Here is a 24,494-nt window from a genome sequence, read left to right as displayed (position 1 = left end):
TAAATGCTGGTACCTGCCGTGTACCTAAATGCTGATACCTGCCGTGTACCTAAATGCTGATACCTGCCGTGTACCTAAATGCTGATACTTGCCGTGTACCTAAATACCAATTTAGGTGCGTGAAAATCCATCCTTCAGCTGCCTGATAAAGCTCATAATGCAGTTTAAATTCGTCAACTTAAATTATTCCCCTATGAATTTTGAGTGGATGTCAAACTTCTGCTGAGTATACCTCAAACTTAACACTCTTTAATGTTAATGTTATCTCATGTCCCGACATTCAAACAGTTATTTCAGTCGAGATTTTGGAAATACTTGTTCTACTACTCAAAATTTCATTTTATAATTTGTTCTATTTTTCCAGCAGGAGAGATACATCCTATTTTATATAAAAACACGCTCTTCTTTCGTCGAACATTAATTGAATGTTGTAAATACATTAGGGTTATTTGGGTGCGTATCCGTGGTAAAATTTCAGACTGCGAATAACTTGGGCCTGAATTTTTTTCGTTAAAATCATGCGGCATAGAAAAAAAGAATAGGGTTAAGGATGAATTACAAATTTAAAAAGTATGTCTTGGAAAAACAATGTGGGGAAAATGTTGTTAAATGTTACAAAATGAACATGCATTCGTGTTTTTGAACATAAAGTTGAATGAAGATTTCACTATATTAGGGCTGAAATTGGTCTTAATTTGATTAGTTTCGAACTAATCAACGGATTGGGATAACTGTATTCTCAAATTGCAGAGACATCCATCCCTAGCAATGCTGGATTCACTTGCTAATCGTAAATAATAACGATGAAAAAGACCGTTACACTAGTTTAACTACTGTTCAGTGTTCATCTTAGTATTTTGTACATAATTTTGTTACTTTTTAACCGTTGCACTAGTTACCAGTCATCTTAGTATTTTGCTCATAATTTTGCCGCTTTTTATTTTCAAACTTGATTTAACTCTTCCAGCCACAATCTTTTGTATGAAATTCTTTTAGCTGCATCACAATTCTTGGATTAGATGGCTATACCCAGACGAGCGCCTCGCTCAAGTGCGAGCAGGTGAGTGAAAGGTCACCGGAAACACTCAAGCCATGAGACACACATGAAACTCTTACACATGTATACTACCCATCTCTTCACTGCCCAATATTCATCACATACACTTCCCGAGATGAAGTAGTTCATCCTACACATACATTAGACCTCCTCATCTCTTACCTCCTCATCTCTTCACTGCCCAATATTCATCACATTCACTTCCCGAGATAAAGATTATCCTACACATACATTAGACCTCCTCATCTCTCCACCGTCACTTCGCAAGACGAAGTTCATCACAATGCTATAGTTCCTGATCGATGACCCTGATCTCGCTGCCTTGTGACGACTGGTCGAGAATAAACTTTTGAACATAAGACAATTAATTAATTTTTTCCTGCTTGAAAAGGTACGTATCTATCTATTATGTGACCCGTATATGTGTGAATAATGAATGTGTGTTTTAACTTTTAGGTTGGGAAGCTTATCGCTGATAAATTGAGAGCTGCTCAAAAGTTTACATTGATTACATTTATCAACCGGAAACATCAAAATTGCTATCTCAGAATTTAAAAGCAAAGAAAATACCAAATAAATTCATCTTAGTTCAATTAAAAAATTGCCTTAGGCGTGATTCATCATCAGTTCAGAACTTGAATAATGTAAATACATGAAACAGAAAAACAAAAATTTACGCTGAGGAGATCAGAATTTGAATACTAAGATTCCAAGTAACATTGAAAAACGAATGCAAACTTTTTAAAAGCGTAATATAAGTAAATTTATGATCTAAATAGTTACTCTCCCACTTATGGGTACAGCTCACTGATCTGCTTGTTACATGGATTTTGCTGACTAATTACAATATACAATTAAATTTTGCACGATACCCCGTCGCGTGTACTATATATAGGCCGGTGAACATGTTGTCATGTTGAAAAGGATTTACCGGAAGAAAGTTCGCTGAGGTTTCGTGCTTTCTCAATATTTTTAACGGTCGATCGTACGACTAATCGTTAGTGTTTTTAGAAAATTTTATTATCATCTTCTATGAGGATGATAATAAAATTTTCTTCTTTTATTATCATCTTCTCTTCCCTAGATATGTACTAATTGTTGTAAAATAATATTAGAAATAACTTTCTTTAGGTCAAAAATTGTCAGACTGACTGATCATGTTCCACGATCAATTGCAAATGCCGCAAATTTAATCAAATTTAAAAATTAATTTCATCCTCTCTTTTGATTCTGTGGATTATTCAGTTTCGAGTCTTTTCTTGTGTGCTAGACTTTTTATGAAACTACACTGGTAGCATTCATTAAATTCAATTAACGCTTTCATTCAATTCAATTAAAGCTTTCATTAAATTCAAATGTTCTGAGGTGAGCAAAACCCACTTTTCAAACGTGTCCCTTTCATGCCATTCTCTATTTCATCTCTTGTGGGATTTGTGTTATTTTTTTCCGAGTGTTTTGGCTCATTTTTGTATATTTCTCTTTTTTCTGCAATTTTTTCACTTTCTTCCTCTTTCTCAGTCACGAGGTTCACTTCCTTGCATCTCGTACCTTCTTCCGCTGATAAGGATTCCTCCTCTCAGCCCCAGCCTCCCCTGCCACTTCCCTCCTCCCCTGCCACTTCCCTCCTCCCCTGCCACTTCCCTCCTCCCCTGCCACTTCCCTCCTCCCCTGCCACTTCCCTCCTCCCCCTCCCCGCCATGTTGGGGCTGAGGTCGAGGTCTCATGCTGCTTCCTTCCCCACACGCTATGCCCTCACGCTCGTCACCACATGGCCGCCCTCAGCACTCTATTTAGCGTGATACATGTGCATTATACGAAAGCTAAATCATTTTTTAATTAATTTAACGCGAAAGTTAAATCCTTTATTTCTATTAAACACATGAACATCAAAAACGCGGACATTTTCACTTTGTTGAATCTTTTATCACCTTTTTTATTGTAATAAAATACAAAATATTAAAAAACTAAATTGTACACTACACATAAAAATTTTAAGAAATAATTATATGTACAATTATTAACCGTTTAGGTGCCTGAATGAGCATCATAATTGCTTAATTGTTTATAATAAGACGCGATTATTGTTTTTCTGCTCCTCTGGGCATGATGAGGTTCGCGTAAACTGTTGGAAAATATATTTCAAGATCGCCTACAATTTTTCTTTTAAAATGCTGCAGGATATTATTTTTTATGTGTCACAACACTGCTCGGTAAGTTTTAGTGTCTTTTTTTACCTTGCCTATCTTACCTAGCCTATCTTATCTTGCCTATCTTATCTTGCCTATCTTACCTTGCCTATCTTACCTTGACTATCTTACCTTACATGGTCACTTCACCTGTAAAGGAAGTGCCTAAGCTCCTATCAACATTACAGCCTGTGGCTGCCTGATTTATCATATCGTCGTAATTTCCATTGATATTTCAATGCGGCGTGCTTCTCCCCTGCCATAAAATATATCTCATCCTTGCCTGCGGGGTCGAGTTGTTGAGAGGGACTGCACTCAGTGGAATATATGGGTCATATAGTCCAAATAATGACACACTCCCTGCGTGTAGCACTGCAGATACGCCCTTTTGAAGTGCCAAACTATATCAGGATGACCAACATAAGTGCAGCATCACTATTTGAACAAAGTCACACTCATTTCCCTCAGTGTGAAACGAACATCTGTTCTGATACTGAATGAGGATTTCGAAAGATTATATTTATTTATTACGATAGAATTACAGTATACAGTATAGACTAGAATAGACTTTCTAACTTTTTATTGAGTTTTTCAAAAATTTATCTATATGTGTATGTAAGCCGAACATAAAATATTCATTATATACGTCTTAAAAAATTTATTTGCTATATATGTCTGGTTCCATATACATATGTTCTCTGTCAGAACCATGAACATTACAAACACAATATGGATGTACATATAAAGAGATCCATGGTATGTACATGCGAATACATCTTATAAAGTAACAGTCTGTCTTAATATTACGAATGCAGTGTTGTGAATAAATTAAACCCATGGTGTTCATTCCTTAAATGGACGTTGCGATACATGAAGTTTCTACATACCCACGCAAACCCTAGTGGTATGCGACCAGTCAGATACCTTGCTGAAAATTTTGGTAGGATATACGCGGTTTGTGTTAAATAGCCAGTGAAATTATGCCTACGCAATCCTTCAATAATATGTCCAGTTCATTCAAATAAGGCCACATAAATTTTCAGCATAAAAATTAACAATATGAACGTCGAAGGAATTCTAACGAAGAAGCCCTACAATCTCGTGAATCTTCCTATACCAAATCGCATTTCTTGATAAAAGAACATATAATTAAGAACAATTATTGATGAAGAACATAAATAACAATTTACCTCAGAAAAAAGTCGCCTGAATAAATAGTTCTCTTATAGTTCTTAAGTTTGGTTCCTTGAACTTTTAGGAGAGTTTTTAGGCACGTTGCTATCCCAGCCTCGGATGTGTAGGCACATAACTTGCATTCTTCTAGCCTAGATCGTCGACGCTCCAGGCTATATAGGGCCTAATTGTAAGTTTAAATTTGAACGACTTTAAATACTATCAACTTATATGCTACGCTGATTTCTCTTTCGCTCTAATGCTCCCTTTACTATCTCAATCTTAGCCTTATTTTTCTTTGCGTCGATGGCTATAACTCCCAATGGAGCACTAAATTTATTCGTAATTCAATCTAAGATCATTAAAGTATTAGTAGTAATAAGTAAAGTGGCAATGAAAAGTTCAGCCTTACTGTTCTCCATAGTGACACGACAGCGTGAACTAACATTTGATCTTGGTACAGACCAACAAACTTAAAAATGGTGCATGTGGAATTATTGATAAGATACAAAATACGAACAAATTTAGGCAAACATCATAGTCAATATATGAAATCATGGATCTGAGATTGACATTTATAGCAGCTGCTACGTTAAGAGTATCTGCATTACACACTGGCTGGACTAGCAGTCGTTTCGGTATGCATTGCCGGTAGCAGTTATAGCAACAGCCGGTGAATGATTTTTGCAGAATTATAGTAATAAATTGGATGCTACAGTGTTAGAAAAATTACCGTTAACGGTATTACCAGCGTTTCAGTGGCCGGTTGGCACGTGAAAAGAAACACAGTGTCGCCGTTTTTATTCTAATTTAGTACTAGAAATCCATAAAATATCTAATAAAAATGGCGAAACAGTTTATTTTCACGGGGCGACCGGCCACTAGAACGTCAGTGGAACCGTTTTTTCACCGTTTTTTCTAACAGTGTAGCAACCGTATATATTTGTCCGAGGAATTCTGTGCAAGAATTATATACTGAACAAGAACTGCAGTGTTGGGGCATAAACATTTCAAGAAGAAAAAATCATTTAAAAGCAATCTATTATCACAATAATGTTGAGTAGCAGCTAGTAACAACCTAGCAGTTTCAGTTGAAGTTCAAATGTAGCACAGCATTATGGCAGCCGTGGAAAAATCTGAATAAACATCCGCATTGAAATGGCAGCGTTGCATTTCTCAGCATGTATTGTCGTTGCCTTTGGATGTTTTTTTATTTGAATTCTTGAGATGGTCACAGAGAAAGCCATGACCGACATAACGTATCTATTTCTTGTTTGGTCTAAATACGGCGATTGTTTGAAGCACTATGACTATACAGTGCTTTTGAGTGCTTTGCTTTATTGTTTTTTAGTTTTTTATTTTGCATTATTTCGTTGCTGTGTATTTTGTATCTCATGTGAAGTATTATGACTACAGAGCTTCTGAGTGCTTTGCTGTATTATCTTTTAGCTTTTTATTTTGCATTATTTCGTTTCAGTGCATCTTGTCTCTCATGTGAAGCATTATGACTATGCATTGCTTCTGAGTGCTGTGCTTTATAGTTTTCTTAGCTTTTTATTTTGCAATATTTCGTTGCAGTGTATCTTGTATCTCATGTTTCAATGTTTGTCCTTGTCTCCCTCAGGGTGCAGTGCAGGAGATGTCGGCGAGGGTACAGTCGAGTCCCTTCAGGGAGACCGAGTGGGACCAGCGACTTGGTGAGTGCCATTTTTTATTGTGAACACAATTTTTATTTGTGAAGCCAATTGTCTACGACCTTGTTTCTGAACTTAAAGTCAAATAATTACTTTAATTTAATATAATTGAAGGCAAAGAAAATCTCAGGTAAATTCTACATGTTTTCAGTGAAAACGTTTCGGAGACCAGCTCCATTAATCAGTTTAAAAGTTTCTAGAAAACAAGTATTTTCTGGAGTAAACAAAACAAATTTAAACGGAAGGGGATACAACAAAAATACCTAGATAAACGGGCGAAAAAACGTAAAAACCAATCTATTCATAATTCCAAGCGGCTAACAGATATGAGCACTGCTTGGATAAGGTTTTTGTTAAAAAAATGCAATGAATCCATAAATCTTAAATCTGAAACATCGGAAAAATATCTGAAGGTCAAAAATTTGATTGTCCCGAGCGATTATATTCGTCTTGTAGAATTTTTTAATTGATGATGGAAACGATCTCCGAAGTATTTCCACTATTAGTATGGCGAATTTTCTTTCAGTTTCAATTTTGTTAACTTATTCGTATTACTTTTGTACTCTTCTTCTGTGCTTCACTTTCCGGTGACCGAATTGTATCTCTTACGCTATCGAAAAGTGCGAACGATTATGAAATTGAGCTTCAGATCAGATCTAGACATTGGTTAGTATAGGATATATTAACGATAGTAATTAAGTAAAAGTTTGTCATTATTCTTGGTTGGGTAAGTGCTTTAATGGTGACGATAATAATTGGTTAAATCTTCGCAACTATCCTTATATAGTTGAATGTATGTTATATACTAAGGATAATAATGGGTAAACCTTTTCAATTATCCTTGATTGGGTGTATGCATTGCTAACAATAATTATAGATTAATCCATTATCGTTAGAATATTTAACTCAAGCATAATCGGGTATTATTAGCACTTAATTAAATGCTCAATACGCCATCTGTACATCAGTCCCTGCACCCTATACAGTCGAAGACAAAACAGCTGCTGGTGAGCAAGCTCCTATAGCTTCGTGTACGACGTAATTGGTAATTGTGAACAATTGTTGCCACGTTCATTTCTGGGGCGCTTAACTGCATTAATGCAGCCTCCGTCTTATTTAGGCCCTTATGCTGCATCTTATGTAGGGCCACATTTTATGCTGCATCTTATGTAGGGCCACATCTTATGTTGCATTGGGAAAAATAAGGGGATTAATTTAGCTAATAAATGGCCTGTCTTTTCACCATTTCTAATCACGTATCTGTGGCTATACGAAGTATAACGATAACTGAATTAATACAGCGCCAATAAACTTAAAGTTTTGACATTATATATATTTTTACATACAAAGAAGAAATTCGTGTTTAGATTACTCTACACACGTCTTTTTAAATGATACGCTAGTGATACCGTTACCCTAACCTCCCAGCACTGTATCTATAATGCAGCGACCCGCTCCGTTGTTCTGATATCATAAATAGTTCAACACCGCACAGTCTATGTCAAGTTCGGTCCCCGGCTGTAATGGCTCCTTACTGATCTCTAATGCGTCTTTACCGTGAACATTTTTTTTCAACTTAACTCGGTCTGTCAGTTCAAGGACAGTCAGTATACGAACGAGTAGACAAGAAGCTCCATGATTTTATCGAGAGTGTTGTTAGTACTTATTCCCATGTCCTATTGCTTACTATCTATGACCCAAAATCTTTAAAATCATTTTACTGCAATGAAAACTCTCCACTAGTTAGAACACCTCATTGATATACCTCACAACTTAACAACAAAAATACACAATTTATTCGATATAAATGATAGTGACGTAATAGTCACAATCATTTGTAAATCCTCCGGAACCCTTCGTCTGGAGTCGACTTAGATCCTTCCTCATTTGTCACTTGTAAACGCGATGCATTCTTCGCGTTTTCCTAAAACGCGGCGCTTTTCTAGCATTTTACTATCCAGATAATCAAGAATTTAACCGCAAAATGCAATGTATGTTTCCTGCCTGGGATGTAGAGTGTACACGCGAGGCGGAGGATGTACAGGAAGAAGCAAAGAAAGTCATTTTGGTGAGAAGAACGAGGTTTGGGTTATCACTTAACATAAATTTCATGTTATGAAAAAGTTTAGAGTTGAATTACAGTGGAAAGAATTCATACAGGATATAGTGGAAAAAATTCATGCAGCATAAAGTGGAAAAAGTTCAAACTGGATACAATGGAAAATTTTATTTCTCGTGAGGTTTTTAGACTGATAAACGTACCTGCTGTCTGCCATGGTAGGAATAGGAAAAGGATATTGGAATATGATTGAAGGATATGGTCATGCAATATGGTTAGGATTTATTGAGGATACTATAAATCAGACGGTTTCATCCAATGACATGATTAGGATTTAGGCATATGCATAAACATGTTTTTTCGCATTTTTCATGAAAAACATACATATAGGGACCATATGGAAATACTACAACCTTACCCTCATGAAATGAATGGGTCAAATTGTCCAAATAACGTCATTTTCCTTTGGCATGTAGCACTGATACACCCTTTTGCCGGGCCAAACTAGGTCAAGGTGACCCACCCAATGGCAAAAAGTGTGACAATATTGGGAAAAAGTCTCACACATTTCACTGAGTGTACGACGATCGAATAATTTACAAAGGCTGGAGTGCGCTTAAAAACAAGTCTAGTATACAATGAAAATTATTATACAATATAAAAATAATACAAAGGATTGACAGTTTCATAGATTTCCACGATCCATTTTTCTCCCTCAGTTCATAATTAATCCAACAACAATCCAACTCGGTATATTAGGAAAATAAGAATTAGGTCATCGTAGAATTTACGGTGACCGTATGCAGTTTCGAAAATGCAACCCTTGACCAAAATCGCAACGAAAAGATGAAGGACGCTGTAGGATCTCCGCCCCAGTCCTCCCGCGAGCAGATGTGCGAATACGTGGCGTTTCCGCGTGAACCACATTGCCCTAAAATCCTGATATTTAAATTGAATTACCACAAAGTAGAGACAGATTATCATGCCTCGTGGCCTTTTATTACCGCAATGCAATATATTCACGGGAGATCAGCCGATGACATCAGCGATAATCTTATTTGGGAGTGACAGGTGTTGGGTAGGTAAAGGTTTGGGTGGCTGGGTGGCTGGGGGTGGTTAGGTGGCTGGGTGGGTAAGTGGTGGCTTGGGTGTCCCGCGCAGTTGCACTCCAGTCTCCCTGCAGCATTTGTGATGGAATGTAGTTACGTGTCTGTGTCTGCAGTTTTCCAGTCGTGTAATCTTCTTCACAAATTTCTGTAGTTTTTTCAATGCACACACGTGCCTTTGTCGGGTCGCATAGTGGTGATATTTATTTATTTATCTAATCGGTAACTTGAAATATATTAATTGACACGTCCTATTCACGATCTGAAACTTGATTTGATAGAGTAAACCACAGTGATAATTTTAAAGTGATGCAGCGTGAATCCACGTAAATCTCACGTCACTTTTAATACTTGTCCTGACGGTATCGCTAGGACCGGTTCAGGTTGCAGTAACTGCAGGGCCTGCGCAGTTTATCAGTAGTCGGCACGCAGTCGCTTGCCTCCTCATTAGTTCCCCATAGCGTGTGCACTAGTGTGCGCTAGTAGCGTGTGCACTAGTGTGCGCTAGTAGCGTGTGCACTAGTGTGCGCTAGTAGCGTGTGCACTAACTAGTGTGCGCTAGTAGCGTGTGCACTAGTGTGCGCTAGTAGCGTGTGCACTAGTGTGCGCTTGTAGCGTGTGCACTAGTGTGCGCTAGTGGTGTTCAAACCAGTGTACTCTATTGATATACATCAATTCACCAGCCATACACGGATCAGTTTGTACTATTGGTGCAATCGTATGTATACAATACGGCAAATAATTCATAAATTTACTTATGCAAGTTTTGAGCCGCATTGAACATGTTTTAACTGATACGTTCTCTCGTGTGCGATCTTACGCATACTTTCAACCGATAAAAATAATATTTAATCAATTGTTTCATCTCAATGCACATATTTATATCATTAGTCATTTATACTCTGCTACCCACACTTGATATACAAAGCAAAGACACATCTGCTCCAAACACTCACGCAGCTGCTGCTAACAGCTGCTACAGTTGCAGCTATTGCAGTGATAGCTTCCCTGTTATAGCTGTTGCAAGGTGTTTTTGTCTGTTGCTCGCTCCTGTTCGCATCACAGCTCTGTTGTTCTTTTATCATGTTTGGTATTGCCTTAATTACGCAAGGCACTGCCTGTGTTGGTCATTGTTTTCACTTTGTTACTGCGCTCCTGTTATTAATGTAACGCTTATGTCTTAATTACGTTGTTACTGTTCAATGTGTACGGCATGTACTATCATTGTTGCTAATTTTTTTTAGATTTAATGCTACGCTATTGTTATTTTCAAGGTCATAAGGGTTATTTCTGTTGCGCTGCTATTAAATCAAATTATTACTTAGTCGCAAGTCTGCTGGCATAGTTAAACTCGTCATGTTATTTGCATAAATTTTATTTCAGTGAGTCTCCATCATCATACATCTCAGTCATTGATCATTACAGCCTTGTACATTACAGCCATCATACACTTCATTCCTCGTACATTATATAATTGCAGTTTGTTTAATAATATACAATTATAATTGTCATTATAATGTATAACATAACTAGACCCCTTAAATAAATAATCAAACCTCGTCACATGTCACTATTTAGGCCGCAACGCATGGGTTATTTAGACAGCATCACACGTCTATTCTTTACTTGCATGAAGGAGTCTATATTTATATACTTGCGCCTTCGTCTCAGAGTCTGTCGTCATCTCCCTCGTCTCATGTTCTCGTCTCGCTCACTGGTCTCTCTGTCACTTGCACTGCTTGGCAATGCGGTGCACTGCTTGGCAATGAGGTGCACTGCTTGGCAATGCGTTGCACTGCTTGGCAATGAGGTGCACTGCTTGGCAATGCGGTGCACTGTTTGGCAATGCGGTGCACTGCTTGGCAATGCGGTGCACTGCTTGGCAATGCGGCGCACTGCTCGGCAATGCGGTGCACTGCTCGGCAATGCCGTGCACTGCTTGGCAATGCGGTGCACTGCTTGGCAATGCGGTGCACTGCTTGGCAATGCAGTACTGTTTGGTGTTTGGCAATGCAGTGTAGTTTGGCAATGCAGTGCAATTTGGCAATGCAGTGCAGTTTGGCAATGCAGTGCAATTTGGCAATGCAGTGCAATTTGCAATGCATTGCTGTTTGGCAATGCAGTGCAGTTTCGTAGTGCAGTGCACTGCTCGGCAATGCAGAGCTCTGCACGGAAATGGAGTTGAAAAGTGTTAGTCCTTATAGAAGTAACAAAAACTCAGTTCACAATGTTACTCGTTGCGTGTTTGAAAAATTGCGTATACTTTCAATAATTCATTAACTTTCATTATCCGTTAAAAACTATATTCTAACAACTTTTTAGAGTTGATATCTATGTTTGCTCAGAATTGAATAACTAGAAATTCAATAAATATTTCTCATCAGATATATTGGTATACTTACTGTTTATTGATAAAATCTTCTCTCCCGAGTTCTAATTACATAACATTTTCAGTGGAATTTTTATCAGTCTGTAATAATTATGATTATTTTTGAAAAATCCTCGTAGTTAACACTAAGTTTGGTAGTTATGTATATGATTCCAAATTTTATCTGTTTCAGGCTATGTCGCATGAAATTCTCGAATACTTCATTTATTTATGGATCATGTGTTTGCTTATTTGCGTGTTTTCACGATTATCTAAATAATTTTCGCTGATTATCGCTACAAATTTCACGATTTTCGCTGCCTTTATTGAAGAACTTGTTTCGGGGCTCCACTGTAAGAAACGTTCAGATAAAAAGCGTTGGTAGAGGTTTGCCCGGTAGAATAAAAAAATTAATAACTTTAGGAAGTAAACGAGCGCTATGGGCAGAGTTATGAGTTAATGAAAGGATTATTGGTTACAGCAGAGGGTTTAATGGGGGGTGTCAAGCCAGCGTGTACATAGCGAGTGTCTCGCCTGCCAAGAACTGCAGGTCGCCTGCACCTGCACTGCAACTGCAGCTCGCCTGCCACTGCAGCTGTAGCTCGCCTGTCACTGCAGCTGTAGCTCGCCTGCACTGCAGCTGTAGCTCGCCTGCACTGCAGCTGTAGCTCGCCTGCACTGCAGCTGCAGATCGCCTGCACTGCAGCTTTGCCGCCACATCTGTGCAGTTGTCGGGGCCTTGTAATGTCATCCTTGAGAACAGGCGACTGCTGGGACAAGCGAATGCTGGGACAGGCGACTGCTGGGATAGGCGACTGCTGTGACAGGCGGCTGTTGGATAGGTGACTGCTGGGACAGGCGACTGCTAGGACAAGCGAATGCTGGGACAGGCGGCTGTTGGATAGGTGACTTCTGGGACAGGCGACTGCTGGGACAGGCCACTGCTGGGACAGACCACTGCTGGGATGGGTCATTGCTACAAGTTATTGCTGGGACTCACGGTCGCCTGCACTGGCTGGGTCGTACAGCTGCCAAACTGCCTTCTTCAATGAGGCTTACAATTGTGATTTCCACAATGGGTTTGTGAAGGATTTTTTGTGGATCCGGAAATTGTTAACAAGAAAGCTTTTACTTAAGCTACGGTGGACTTGGATTTGGATTCCTGTCACATAATGACATTAACGCCATGTTGAAATGTTCATGACATATAGCAAAATTCATTTCATATCGCAACATCGAAGTCTTGTAGCAACATCGAAATCATACAATCATATTAAAATCACACAACATCGAAGTCTTTGATGGCTTATAGCAGCATTGAAGTTGAAGACATTTTATCTTATTTAGAAGGCAAAAAAGCAGTGTCTGATCCAAGAAATCGTAATGCAAAATTCATCGTCGAGCTCTTGAAAATGCTCGTTGTGCTGAATATTGTGCATAGAACGAAAAATTCATGCGAGCTTCGTGGATGCGTGTCATGATCTTATGCGTGCACGGAGTATACGTGAGCTTGACTTGCGGTCTGGGATACGTGCATGGCATGCAGGATAAGTTCTTTAGATTGTAAAATGTTGACTTAGGAGACAGGAAGACGAAACTGCCAGAAAATAACGCGACTTTGTTAAATAGGGACTTCGAGTTGAATTAACTCATGCATTCGTGTAAAATTCTCAGAAAAAGTTATAAAATTTATAGCTGGATAAAATCTTCCTAAAAGTAGATTTTTCAAGGCTACAAAGGATTCTGTTCGAACTCAATCAAAATGTCTTGATTTTACTTTTTCGTAGGAAAAAAAAAAGAAAATTGTCATTGGTGCGATGATTTTGGTGATTTTGTTTCAAAACACGAACTGGTGATTTTGCAAACATTTTGTTCTCAAATCAGTCAGTTTGGTACAGTTAGTTTTCACGAATTAGAAACATGCTTAATATTTTTTCGTGCGTTTGCTGATTTTTCTTCTAAAAATTTATTATACTCGCCTTTTTTTTCTTCTACTGAATTTCCTTGTTTTCGCACCTACACGCATCATCGAGATGCTACTCCTCTCATTTTATTCGGGATTGCATGTAGTATCATTTTAGATATCCCATACTAGTATTAGTCTGTATCATAATTGTGTACTAGTATCATTATTAATCATTGTGACACATTTGCCGAGTTGTGATTTCAATATGCAATCGATGATGACCAATTTCGTTGCAAAATGGCTTATCTAAGTATATATAAAACATTATAGGCATTTGGAACTTCCGATAAATGTTGCTAATTAGCAATGGTTGAATAACTCATCGTGTTGACTATCTACTATATACTATATATCTACTGAATACTATATATCCACTATATGTCCACATGCCACATCTGATCTCAAACCTCGGTTAACTAGTCACTGTAAACATCCATTGTGTGTGGAAGAGGAAATCTATGCAATGATTATTGCATCATCCTGTGATGATCCTCATCCAATGATTGTCTATGATAGCACAGACATTCTCCTGTGAAAATACTCATCCAATGATTGTCTATGATAGCACAGCCATCCTCCATTGATTATCATCAGCAATGATTGTCTATGATAGCACAGCACAGACATCCTCCATTGATTATCATCGAGCAATGATTGTCTATGATTGCACTGACGTCCTCCATTGATTATCATCCAGCAATGATTGTCCATGTATAGTGCGACATGCGACCTACCGCCTGCCGCCTCGTGTCAAAGGCTCCGTTCTTGTGAAGGCGATGTCCTTGCCGGGCCAAACTGAGCGCTTGACGACATCTGCTGCCATATGTGGCACCTGTGAGCTTAGCTCTATAGTATTGTCTTTACCATGTCTATAGTTGAGCATATAATTCTAGTAATTCTAGTAGTTCTAGTATTGTCGGTACCATGACATCTGTAGCGACAAATACCAGTAAGACGACGTAATGCTTCTTAATTACTAATAATATGAGCTTATATCTCTAGTATTGTCTTTACCATGACATCTGTAGCGACAAATACCAATGATACGACGTAATGCTTCTTAATTATATAGTAATAATGTGAGCCTATAGCTATAGTATTGTCGGTCTCATGACATTTGTAATAATACCTGTAATACGAAATAATACCAGTAATACGTAATGCTGCTTAGTAACAATATACAGTAATACTACACTATACATAATGTACATAATAATGATATACACTAGTAATACTTGCTACGACGGTAACGTGTGATTCAAGCAGAAGTCGCAGTAGAAGAAAGTACAACAATAGCAATGTTAACAATTAAAACAGAAATAACGAAACAAGTTTAACCTAAAAACACACACAACAGCATTGCTTGTAGATTTAGTGTTTAATTAAAGCAATCTGTTAGAATTGAATTAAATAAATTTGAATTTACCTATTATCCGAAACTATAAGAGGTTCCAACGTTAATCAATAATAATATCCATAGTTCAATTACCACACAATAACGCTATGGATATTATTATATTTTGTTGTGTATAGAATTCTAAAAATGCGGCTTATAGGAGACTAAAGTCCATATCGTGAAGGTGCTCTCGAGCTTACAATAATCCGACGCCATGTTGATGTCAATTTTTTATATTAACTTCAATGATTTCCTTATGGGACATTTTTTGTAGCTTTGAGCACTTAAGCTTCTCGTCGCTTTGGCATTGAGCGCTGACACTTTCATCTAAGCCTCAAGTGTTCGTTTTCGTGTTAATGCAAATCATATCCTGTCAGTGTCATTAATCTTGTAAAGTTTTATAGATTTAGCTATTTTATCATATATTCAAATAATAAGATCATACATTCAAATAAAGGCTCATATATTTAAATAATAACTTCACATATTCAAATAATAGGATAATATATTCAAATAAAGGCTCATATATTCAAGTAATAGGATCATATACTTAAATAAAAGATCATATATTCAAATAATAGGATATTATATAAAAAAAAGTTCATATATTCAAATAATAGGTTCATATATTCAAATAGATCCTTATAAGAAGGTCAAAATTGTATTTACAGTAATGATAAAAAACTCACTTCTGTACCCTGTTTTTGTTGGCAAATATCATCATTTGAGAAGGTCGCTTAATACGATGTATATTGAGAAATGAAAAAATTTTTAACTATTGTCATTCTTCACTCTATCCAAAAGTATTTGATTTTATTTTATACTTACTCATTATCAATGTTTGCGGTGTGTGAGAATATTATTTCGTCACCCGCTGTGGGTGGGAACTTTGTGACAATAATTATAAGGTTTACATATCAATCACCATACGAAATAAATGTTAATAAAAATTCGCACTCACGAACCTGTGATCTTTGATTTTTAGTAAATTTATTAGTTTCGTAGACAATCGACACTCCTTTAAATTTAATTATGCTGGACTCCTGAAACCCAGTGTTTGAAATTATCCCAAAAAGCACATGAAATTAAAAAAAGTTCTTTTAATAAGTGAAGCATTTCGGCCAGTCTTCTCAGCAACATGAACGCCAGGCTTGCTACTCTCGGTGAGTGTTCGACAATTTAACCTCGCTTACATTTCAAAATAATGCATTCTTACAAATTCATCATCTGTATTAATTCTGATGTTTGTTTTACAACTTTCTAGAGAATCTGTTGATAATAATTTATAAATGTCGTATCTCCACGAAATGCTTACGCATTTCTCGCCTAAGCGTACGCAGCTCTGTCGCTTCACTTTCTCATGTTTACGCTGCTCTGTCGCTCTCTTTATCATGTTAACGCTGCTCTGTCGCTCTCTTTATCATGTTTACGCTGCTCTGTCGCTCTCTTTCTCATGTTTACGCTGCTCTGTCCCTCTCTTTAACATGTTTACGCTGCTCTGTCGCTCTCTTTATCATGTTAACGCTGCTCTGCCGCTCCCTTTTCTCATGTTTACGCTGCTCTGTCGCTCTCTTTATCATGTTACCGCTGCTCTGTCGCTCCTTTTTCTCATGTTTACGCTGCTCTGTCGCTCCTTTTTCTCATGTTTACGCTGCTCTGTCGCTCCTTTTTCTCATGTTTACGCTGCTCTGTCGCTCTTTTTTCTCATGTTTACGCTGCTCTGTCCTAAATACGCATCTCCTTCACTACGTAGTGACAGAAATTCACCTGTAAATCCTATCCATGTAATGCTGCATCATCGCTGCTTCTCGTATTGCCATGCATGATGCAGGATTTTCTACACCCCCTTAGCCATACTGAGCCATGAATTTGCGTACTACTGCGACGGGTTATTCTGGTTTCTGACTGGAATTGTTTAAATCCTGATTTGCAATCAAAATTTATCGTCTGATGTACATACGAGCTCGTAAATACGTCAGGCATCCGGGCCCGGTTTAATTAAGAATGCGCTTGTTTACCGACTTCAAGGCCATCCAGACGGCCGGTGTTAATCTCTTCTTGAACTGTGAGCCCTGCAGTTATTGTGTGTAGTTCTATGCAATTATTTATTCAATGCCTGGAAATAATAGTCGCTGTATTTAAGTGCTCTGCATTGATTTATTTATTTTATCATTTATTTGACATCTTGATACCTTTGAATTGACGTCGGGATATTGTGCAAAGTCTGGCAGTGCTGCGTTCCTGTACAGCACAGCCGTACATGGCGTGCTGTGCCTGTACAGCACAGCCGTACATGGCGTGCTGTACCTGTACAGCACAGCCGTACATGGCGCGCTGTGCCTGTACAGCACAGCCGTACATGGCGCGCTGTGCCTGTACAGCACAGCCGTACATGACACGCTGTACCTGCACAGCACAGCCGGACATGGCGTGCTGTGCTTCCAGCGCAATGGCTGCGACAAAAAACCAAGTCACGTATGAGGGCTGTTAATTAATGGTCGAAGACGAGGTAAAATTTCGGCACAAATCTTGGAAAATTCTCAGCCAGATTTCACTTCATTTTTGATCTGCCGTAGAATAAAGATAATCCTCTTTCATATCTAAAACTGTGCCTAAATTCACATTTTAAATTTGATTATTCGAATATTGAAAAATTTATGCTAGTTAGCCACAAAATTTAAAGAGCATATTCGTATATTTCGGATTCAAAAGATGAATCTCCGCACTTAAAAATTGGGAATGCCTATAAACTTGGAACACATTTTTTGCACTCGATAGACGCGAAATGAAACTCGTTGAATATTCCTTGTAGTAATATTTAATTACTTATTTTAAGACCAAAACTGCAAGAATGCAGTTTTGCATTTATTGACCAATTGCAATGCAGCCAATTATTGACCAATTGTTGGTCAATAATTTTCTTTTGAAAATACAAATCATTTTGCGAAGCTTCCATACTCCCGGTCGAAGCGGTACGAATCCGGTCTTTAATTGGGCACCTGGGTTGTTATTGCTCATCGTTGCTTGTTTCGTTAATTATAATCGCTTTACCACAGAGGAATCAGCTCTTAAGGAACTTGTATTATGGGTTTAATTTAATTTTTGATAATATAATTTTACGTCACGCAGAGAATACTCAAGTAAAACTTACTTAAAAGAAACTTTAATTTGATTACTCCAGAAGATTTTTCAGTTTTTCTGCCATAAGTCGATCTATTTATGTATAGTATTTTATAATATAGTATAGTATAGTACTATAGTATAGTACAGTACAGTATAGCACAGTATAGCATATATAGTATAGTAAGTTGGTAGTATATTTCGAAAGAGTAAACTAAAAATTAAGTTAAAAATTCCTATTCCATCCAATTAAATTCTTAACGGAAACGGCTGTACTGGCAACGGCTGCATTCTGAAGTGTAACTTAATTATCTCGGGGTCCCTCGAGTGCAAGCTCCATGAGTTCATTTTCAAGTTCATTTGAGTTCATCTAAGTTGAGTTCATCAAATTAATCGAAATAAGTTTACTTTATCAAATGAGTTGAGATGCTTTAATCGAACTTGTTAAGTTCACGCGTTGAGTTCACGCATTGAGTTCACGCGTTGAGTTCACGCGTTAAGTTCACGCGTTGAGTTCACGCGTTGAGTTCACGCGTTGAGTTCACGCGTTGAGTTCACGCGTTGAGTTCACGCGTTGAGTTCACGCGTTGAGTCCACGCGTTGAGTTCACGCGTTGAGTTCACGCGTTGAGTTCACGCGTTGAGTTCACGCGTTGAGTTCACGCGTTGAGTTTACGCGTTGAGTTCACGCGTTGAGTTTACGCGTTGAGTTCACGCGTTGAGTTCAACAAATGAGTTCAACAAATCAGTTCATCCCTAATTTAATTACCGTTTGATGTGGCGACAGCATCACCATGTGTGCACTCTAACACAGTAACCGTTATGTCACTTGAACATCACAGACGGATTTTCTATGGCCGACTAAAAGCCGCCTGTCAGCCGTCGCTGATTAGGGCAGTCTCGATGTGTGTGCTGTTCACACAGCTGTGTTAGTCGCACAGGATCAAACACAGCGAGTCCTGTGTGACGTCGAGGGAACAAACTATACAGACTTGGTTTGTGTTTGTGTAATTTTTTATTTTGCTGCAGCATCGAGCCTGGCATGGCTTGGTCATTATTACACTCAGGTGAATGAATGCGTCATTGTCTAAACAATGACGCACTTCTTACCCACAGTATGAGCATTGAGCGGACTTAGCATTGACGGGCCTTCTTTCCGGGCCAAATTGTGTCAGGATGACCCATACAAGGGCAAAAAGTGCTTCGCTGTTTGGACAAAGTCTTGCTTATTTTTCTGAGTGTTGTTTATGACATTTTAAAAACACTTTAATGTTCATTATTCAGTTTGTATAATCGTTAATATTTATCATACTAAAAGTTTCACGGTTAAGTTAATTTGTCGTCTATATTTCAAACACCGATTTTTTTCGTGCGGTCGTGTTTACATTAGAAAAAATCTCAATGATAAAAATAAAGATTAATTATATTTTCCCTGTTTTCAAAACATATACTTCCGCCGCCTCTGTTTGTTTAACTTCATAATTGCGTGAATAAAATATTTTCTGCTTTATTATTTATAACTAATATGTTTCAACTCACACTATTCATTACAATTTTTATTTATTTTTATTACTTTTTCTCATAAAATAATGTTTTGAATATCTGAAAAACAGTTCTCGTTTTTTTGTGTTGGTGCGCGTATTGAACACAGGGCGTGCCCTTAGCTATCGTAATTACCTGCAGCTGCTCCCTTATATAATGCAGCCAGCGCTACACCTCCCTGCAGTTTAATTATAATGCAACCAGCGCTGCATCTCCCTGCAGTTTAATTATACTGCAGCCAGCGCTACACCTCCCGGCAGTTCAATTATACTGCAGCCAGCGCTACACCTCCCGGCAGTTTAATTATACTGCAGCCAGCGCTACATCTCCCTGCAGTTTAATTGTAATGCAGCCAGCGCTACACCTCCCGGCAGTTTAATTATACTGCAGCCAGCGCTACATCTCCCTGCAGTTTAATTATACTGCAGCCAGCGCTACACCTCCCGGCAGTTCAATTATACTGCAGCCAGCGCTACACCTCCCGGCAGTTTAATTATACTGCAGCCAGCGCTACACCTCCCGGCAGTTTAATTATAATGCAGCCAACGTACACGTGTTTAATTGAAGATTAATTTTTTCTTGCTTGTCTAATTGGAGTACAACGAGATTCGAAATGGTTCGATTCGTTAAGAAAATAATCTGTATGGAGTATCATGCAAAAGTGACGTTTAAAACAATTGGTTTGCTATATCCTGATGCCAAGGTGATGCTCTTCTGATTTCTTTTGCTTTATTGTATTGAAATGCAGCAAATGTTAAATTCTCATCGTTGCCGCAAAGCCTATGATAAAACACAATCAATACACTTATTTTGGACTTCGGTCCATTCATAATAATTTTAATCTTTGTAGATACAATAATGGTAATGTTAAGGCATAAATTTTAACCATGATCTGAGATTATTTTTAATTATGACACGATTTTCAGATCGGATGTTGGACGATCTGAAGAGCACCGTCACCAGCGAGGACGAGGGCCGCAAGACGCCCCTCGGCATCAGGTAAATTGCTCGCAATTTATACATTAATTTTTAGTGCATTTTCTCATTTATGGAAAAAATGCACTAATGTACTTGCCATGTCCGTCCGTCCGTCCGCTCGTCCGTCTGTCTGTCCGTCTGTCTGTCTGTCCGTCTGCCTGTCCGTCTGTCTGTCTGTCTGTTAGTCCGTCTGTCTGTCCGTGCGTGACTTCATGTTTTCGTCGACGAGAAAATCGCTCTCTGTCACTCTCAGCAGTGAGTACTGAGTTATTTTTTTATTAATTTAATCTATTAATAATTAATTAACGTGCATTAATAACATAGTTGAAATGATAGTTCTAACATAGGTTGAAAATTTTTCTCGTAGAAGTTTTCCCGCGATCAAATGAATGGAATGGAAAATAGTACGAATTTGTCAGCGGAATAGGAAATGTATTACAGTAATTCAATATTATTTTACATTTCTTGATGGGAGAAAAATGTTGCTAGCTTTCCAGGTGATTTGCATGCTGGCATTGCTGAAACTGCTTCATACATACAACTCGGTCGTTATATGGTTCATCAATTCAACATACGTCTTTATGATGCTTCATACATACAACTCGGTCGTTATGGTTCATCAATTCAACATATGTCTTTATGATTCATCCATTCAACGCCGTTGTTATGGGCGTTGCTTTACGGTTTACCATTCAACATTCGGTTTACGATTCATACATCCAACGCGCGTTGATACGCTTAATAAATTCAACATACGTCAAGTTTCCTGTATTCAACTTTCGTTGTCATGGAAGATGGATGCATTCAAAGTTAACGAGTAAAACTGAGTGGTGACTTACAAAAGCAATTACAAGTTTACAGGAACCGGTCTCCAAATATCAAGTGTTCCAAATTTAAATGAGTGCCATTGATACAGTATAAATCCAATATGAGTTTTCCTATTCAACTTAAGCGGGAAGTTTGCAGTACTGCAGCGTTTTTTATTTATCAACATAATTAAAGAAAATGATATAACGTATAGCCACTTACACACCTGGGAATTGTTTGCTTGCAATGATCCATCAAAAAGCTGTAAAAACCATGCCTGTAATATCTATAAATTGTTAAATAATAAATAGCTGTAATACCCATATCCGATAATGATCAAGTCAATTAGCGAAATGAACATTTAAATAGGAAAATAAAGTTAATACGTTGACCGGATGCCAAAATAAGTTACTTCAAAAATAAGCTACGTAAACATTTATGCTATAAATATTTTATAATTTCATAAAATGATTATTCATTAAAAATATTTTTAATGAATTCAGCATTCAATATATTTCATTCGAATTTTTCGACAATTTTCTTATTAGCATTACTTATATTTGCTTGTGAGTAATTCTGGTTTCTGCGTCCATGTTTTATTGTTGAGGTTTCATTACAAAAATGTTGGAATTAATTAATCTAATTAATTAATTAATAAGAATTACCCTCGTTTTATTATGTAACGATGTTGAGGGCTTACAGAGCGCTTAATTATGCCCTCAATTGACCCTCATCAGTGCTTGTGCTCCTCAATAAATTAACTAATTGATTAAACAACAAATAATATTGATAAAAATAACTCAATAAAATCGGTGAAATAATTTAAGATTACTAATCACATAACAATATTATTATAGTCAATGCCACGATTTAATTCGGTTACCGATTTCCGTGCTCATTCCAAATCATTTTCTGGCGTATAAAAACCTGGTTATTTGTTTGTACTAATGAATTCACCCTTTCCCCCATCCCTCACCTAACTCTCCTCCCCCATCCCGCATCCCTCCCTTGTTCACCACAGCCACCACCACCACCACCCTAACTACCACCATCACCACCACCGGCCCGCCAGCCCAGACCCGTCTTTCCTGCAGGTATTCAGGTAATAAACTATTCAAATTATTTGTTATTTCCATGGGTTTTGATGGGGAAAATATTTGGTGGGTTGAAAAAAAAACTAAAAAAGTTGTAAACTGCGTATTCCACTCTTGAATTAAAAATTTTTTTTTTTGTCGTAGATGGGTGGGACAGGGCAGGATGGCCCAGTGGTTACAGTTCAGAGTCCTATGATTGGAGCAGTGAGTTGCGTGTTCGAGACCGCAACAAGCTGTGAATGTTTTGCGATGTTAAGAAGCTGCGACAGGCCTACGGCCTAATGAACGCTGAAACCGTTATAGCGATTGAACCTAAGTTGATTGTCGTGGAACTTTCAGAAACTCTGATTTATTAGGACTATGATGGATGTTATATTCGTACATTATAACTTATAAAATATAAGTTTTCATTACTGTTAGACATGTTCTGAAAAAGTTCACATATCTAGAAGAAGGAAATCTTGCGATGATATTAACAATTATTGAAATGACTAACAACCCAACAAAATTCGGGGACCGCAGGCCTATAAGCTTCGACTGAGCACCCTAACAAAATTCGGGGACCGCAGGCCTAAGCTTCGACTGAGCACCCTAACAAAATTCGGGGACCGCCTAGGCTTCGGCCGAATAGTCACTACACTCGGCGCAAAGTTATTCTGGCCGGTCTACTTAAGTAGACCGGCCAGCAGTACAGAATAACTTTGCAGTGGCCGAATAACTTTGCAGTAACTTTTCTGTACTGCTTTGGTCAGCAGTACAGAATAACTTTGCGCCGAGTGTAGTGACTATTCGGCCGAAGCCTAGGCGGTCCCCGAATTTTGTTAGGGTTGATCGATCAACCGATTGAAATCAGTTTCTGGTCAGAATCTCCTTTCCGACTTCACAGTCGCCTGAGAGTATGACAAGGGTTGGCCGAGCCGAGTCATACGGTACCGAGTTAGCGAGCTGCCCAGAGGCAGCCCTTTGAACCCTGAGCCGAATTGGACATAGTGCCGCTGATTTACGTGCTCCCAGAGTCCTAGGCGGCCCTAAAGCAGGGTCGCGCACTCCTCTAAATTTTGGTTGGGAATGATGTCTTAAAGTTCCATATCTTCAATCCTTTAACATTTCAACTTGCCTTTTTTGCGAATCGAATATTTTTATTTCATATTTGCAATACAATTCAAAATATACAATTGCAAATATAATATTTGAACTTGGGTGTTGAAGAATACGTGCAAACTCTCTTAAAGTTTGTGTTTATTTGTAGCTATTTGTAGCTAAGTTATTTGTAGCTATCGGTTTCTAAAGAGACTATAATTATTTTGGAAAATTTTCATGCATTTCGAATTAATTTCAAATTGTAGATTTTCTAGAAATGGAAACGTTGAACGAAAGGAATCTCATTAGTTCCCATAAAGTTCAATTTCACACTTACTGTTTCGGAATATGAACCTAAATCTCTTTAAGCGCTGACTACATCTCCTCGTTTGTTTTGAAAATCAGCCGTGCATGACAAACCGGTTAAAAATATCAAGAACCTGTAATTAAAATTTTGATAATTTATATTGAAAACGAAATCAGAATTGACTAAAGTTACTATTGTTCAAATAGTGACTCACTATGTGCGCAGCAATCCAGTTCATTAAGTATCCCCAGCACCAGTGAAAATGTATCTACATTAGCAGGACCACAATCAGTGAGCAGGAACCCTCAGGTACAGAAAAAGAAGCATGAATAGCAGTGAATTATCATGCAGTAATAGAACATCAGTAACTGCTTGAGTAGCAGGATTGCAGTTAAATGCAGCTGATGTAAACACATCAGCTGCAGCACTGCAGATGTACACACATCAGCTGCATCGCTGCAGATGTAAACACATCAGCTGCGCAGCAGATGTAAACACATCAGCTGCGCAGCAGATGTAAACACATCAGCTGCAGCGCTGCAGATGTAAACACATCAGCTGC

The 24,494-nt window shown here is 38.0% G+C and overlaps 1 protein-coding gene across 1 annotated transcript in view; it reads left to right on the top strand.

Annotated features, from left to right (window-relative positions):
- Nucleotides 1–20,665, top strand: part of LOC108669555 — a gene marked incomplete at its 3' end in the record, with an annotated part of 28,824 nt that extends 8,159 nt beyond the window's left edge. The window contains 2 exon segments of the mRNA XM_018156926.2: nucleotides 6,041–6,113; nucleotides 20,593–20,665. Coding sequence (XP_018012415.1) covers nucleotides 6,056–6,113; nucleotides 20,593–20,665 — 131 coding nt within the window.
- Between the last annotated feature and the right edge of the window lie 3,829 nt (nucleotides 20,666–24,494).

Source organism: Hyalella azteca, unplaced genomic scaffold, assembly GCF_000764305.2.
Source record: "Hyalella azteca isolate HAZT.00-mixed unplaced genomic scaffold, Hazt_2.0.2 contig17279, whole genome shotgun sequence".
Taxonomy (NCBI): Eukaryota; Metazoa; Arthropoda; class Malacostraca; order Amphipoda; family Hyalellidae; genus Hyalella; species Hyalella azteca.
Note: the sequence above shows the minus strand (reverse complement) of the source record. Positions and strands in the feature narration are given on the sequence as shown.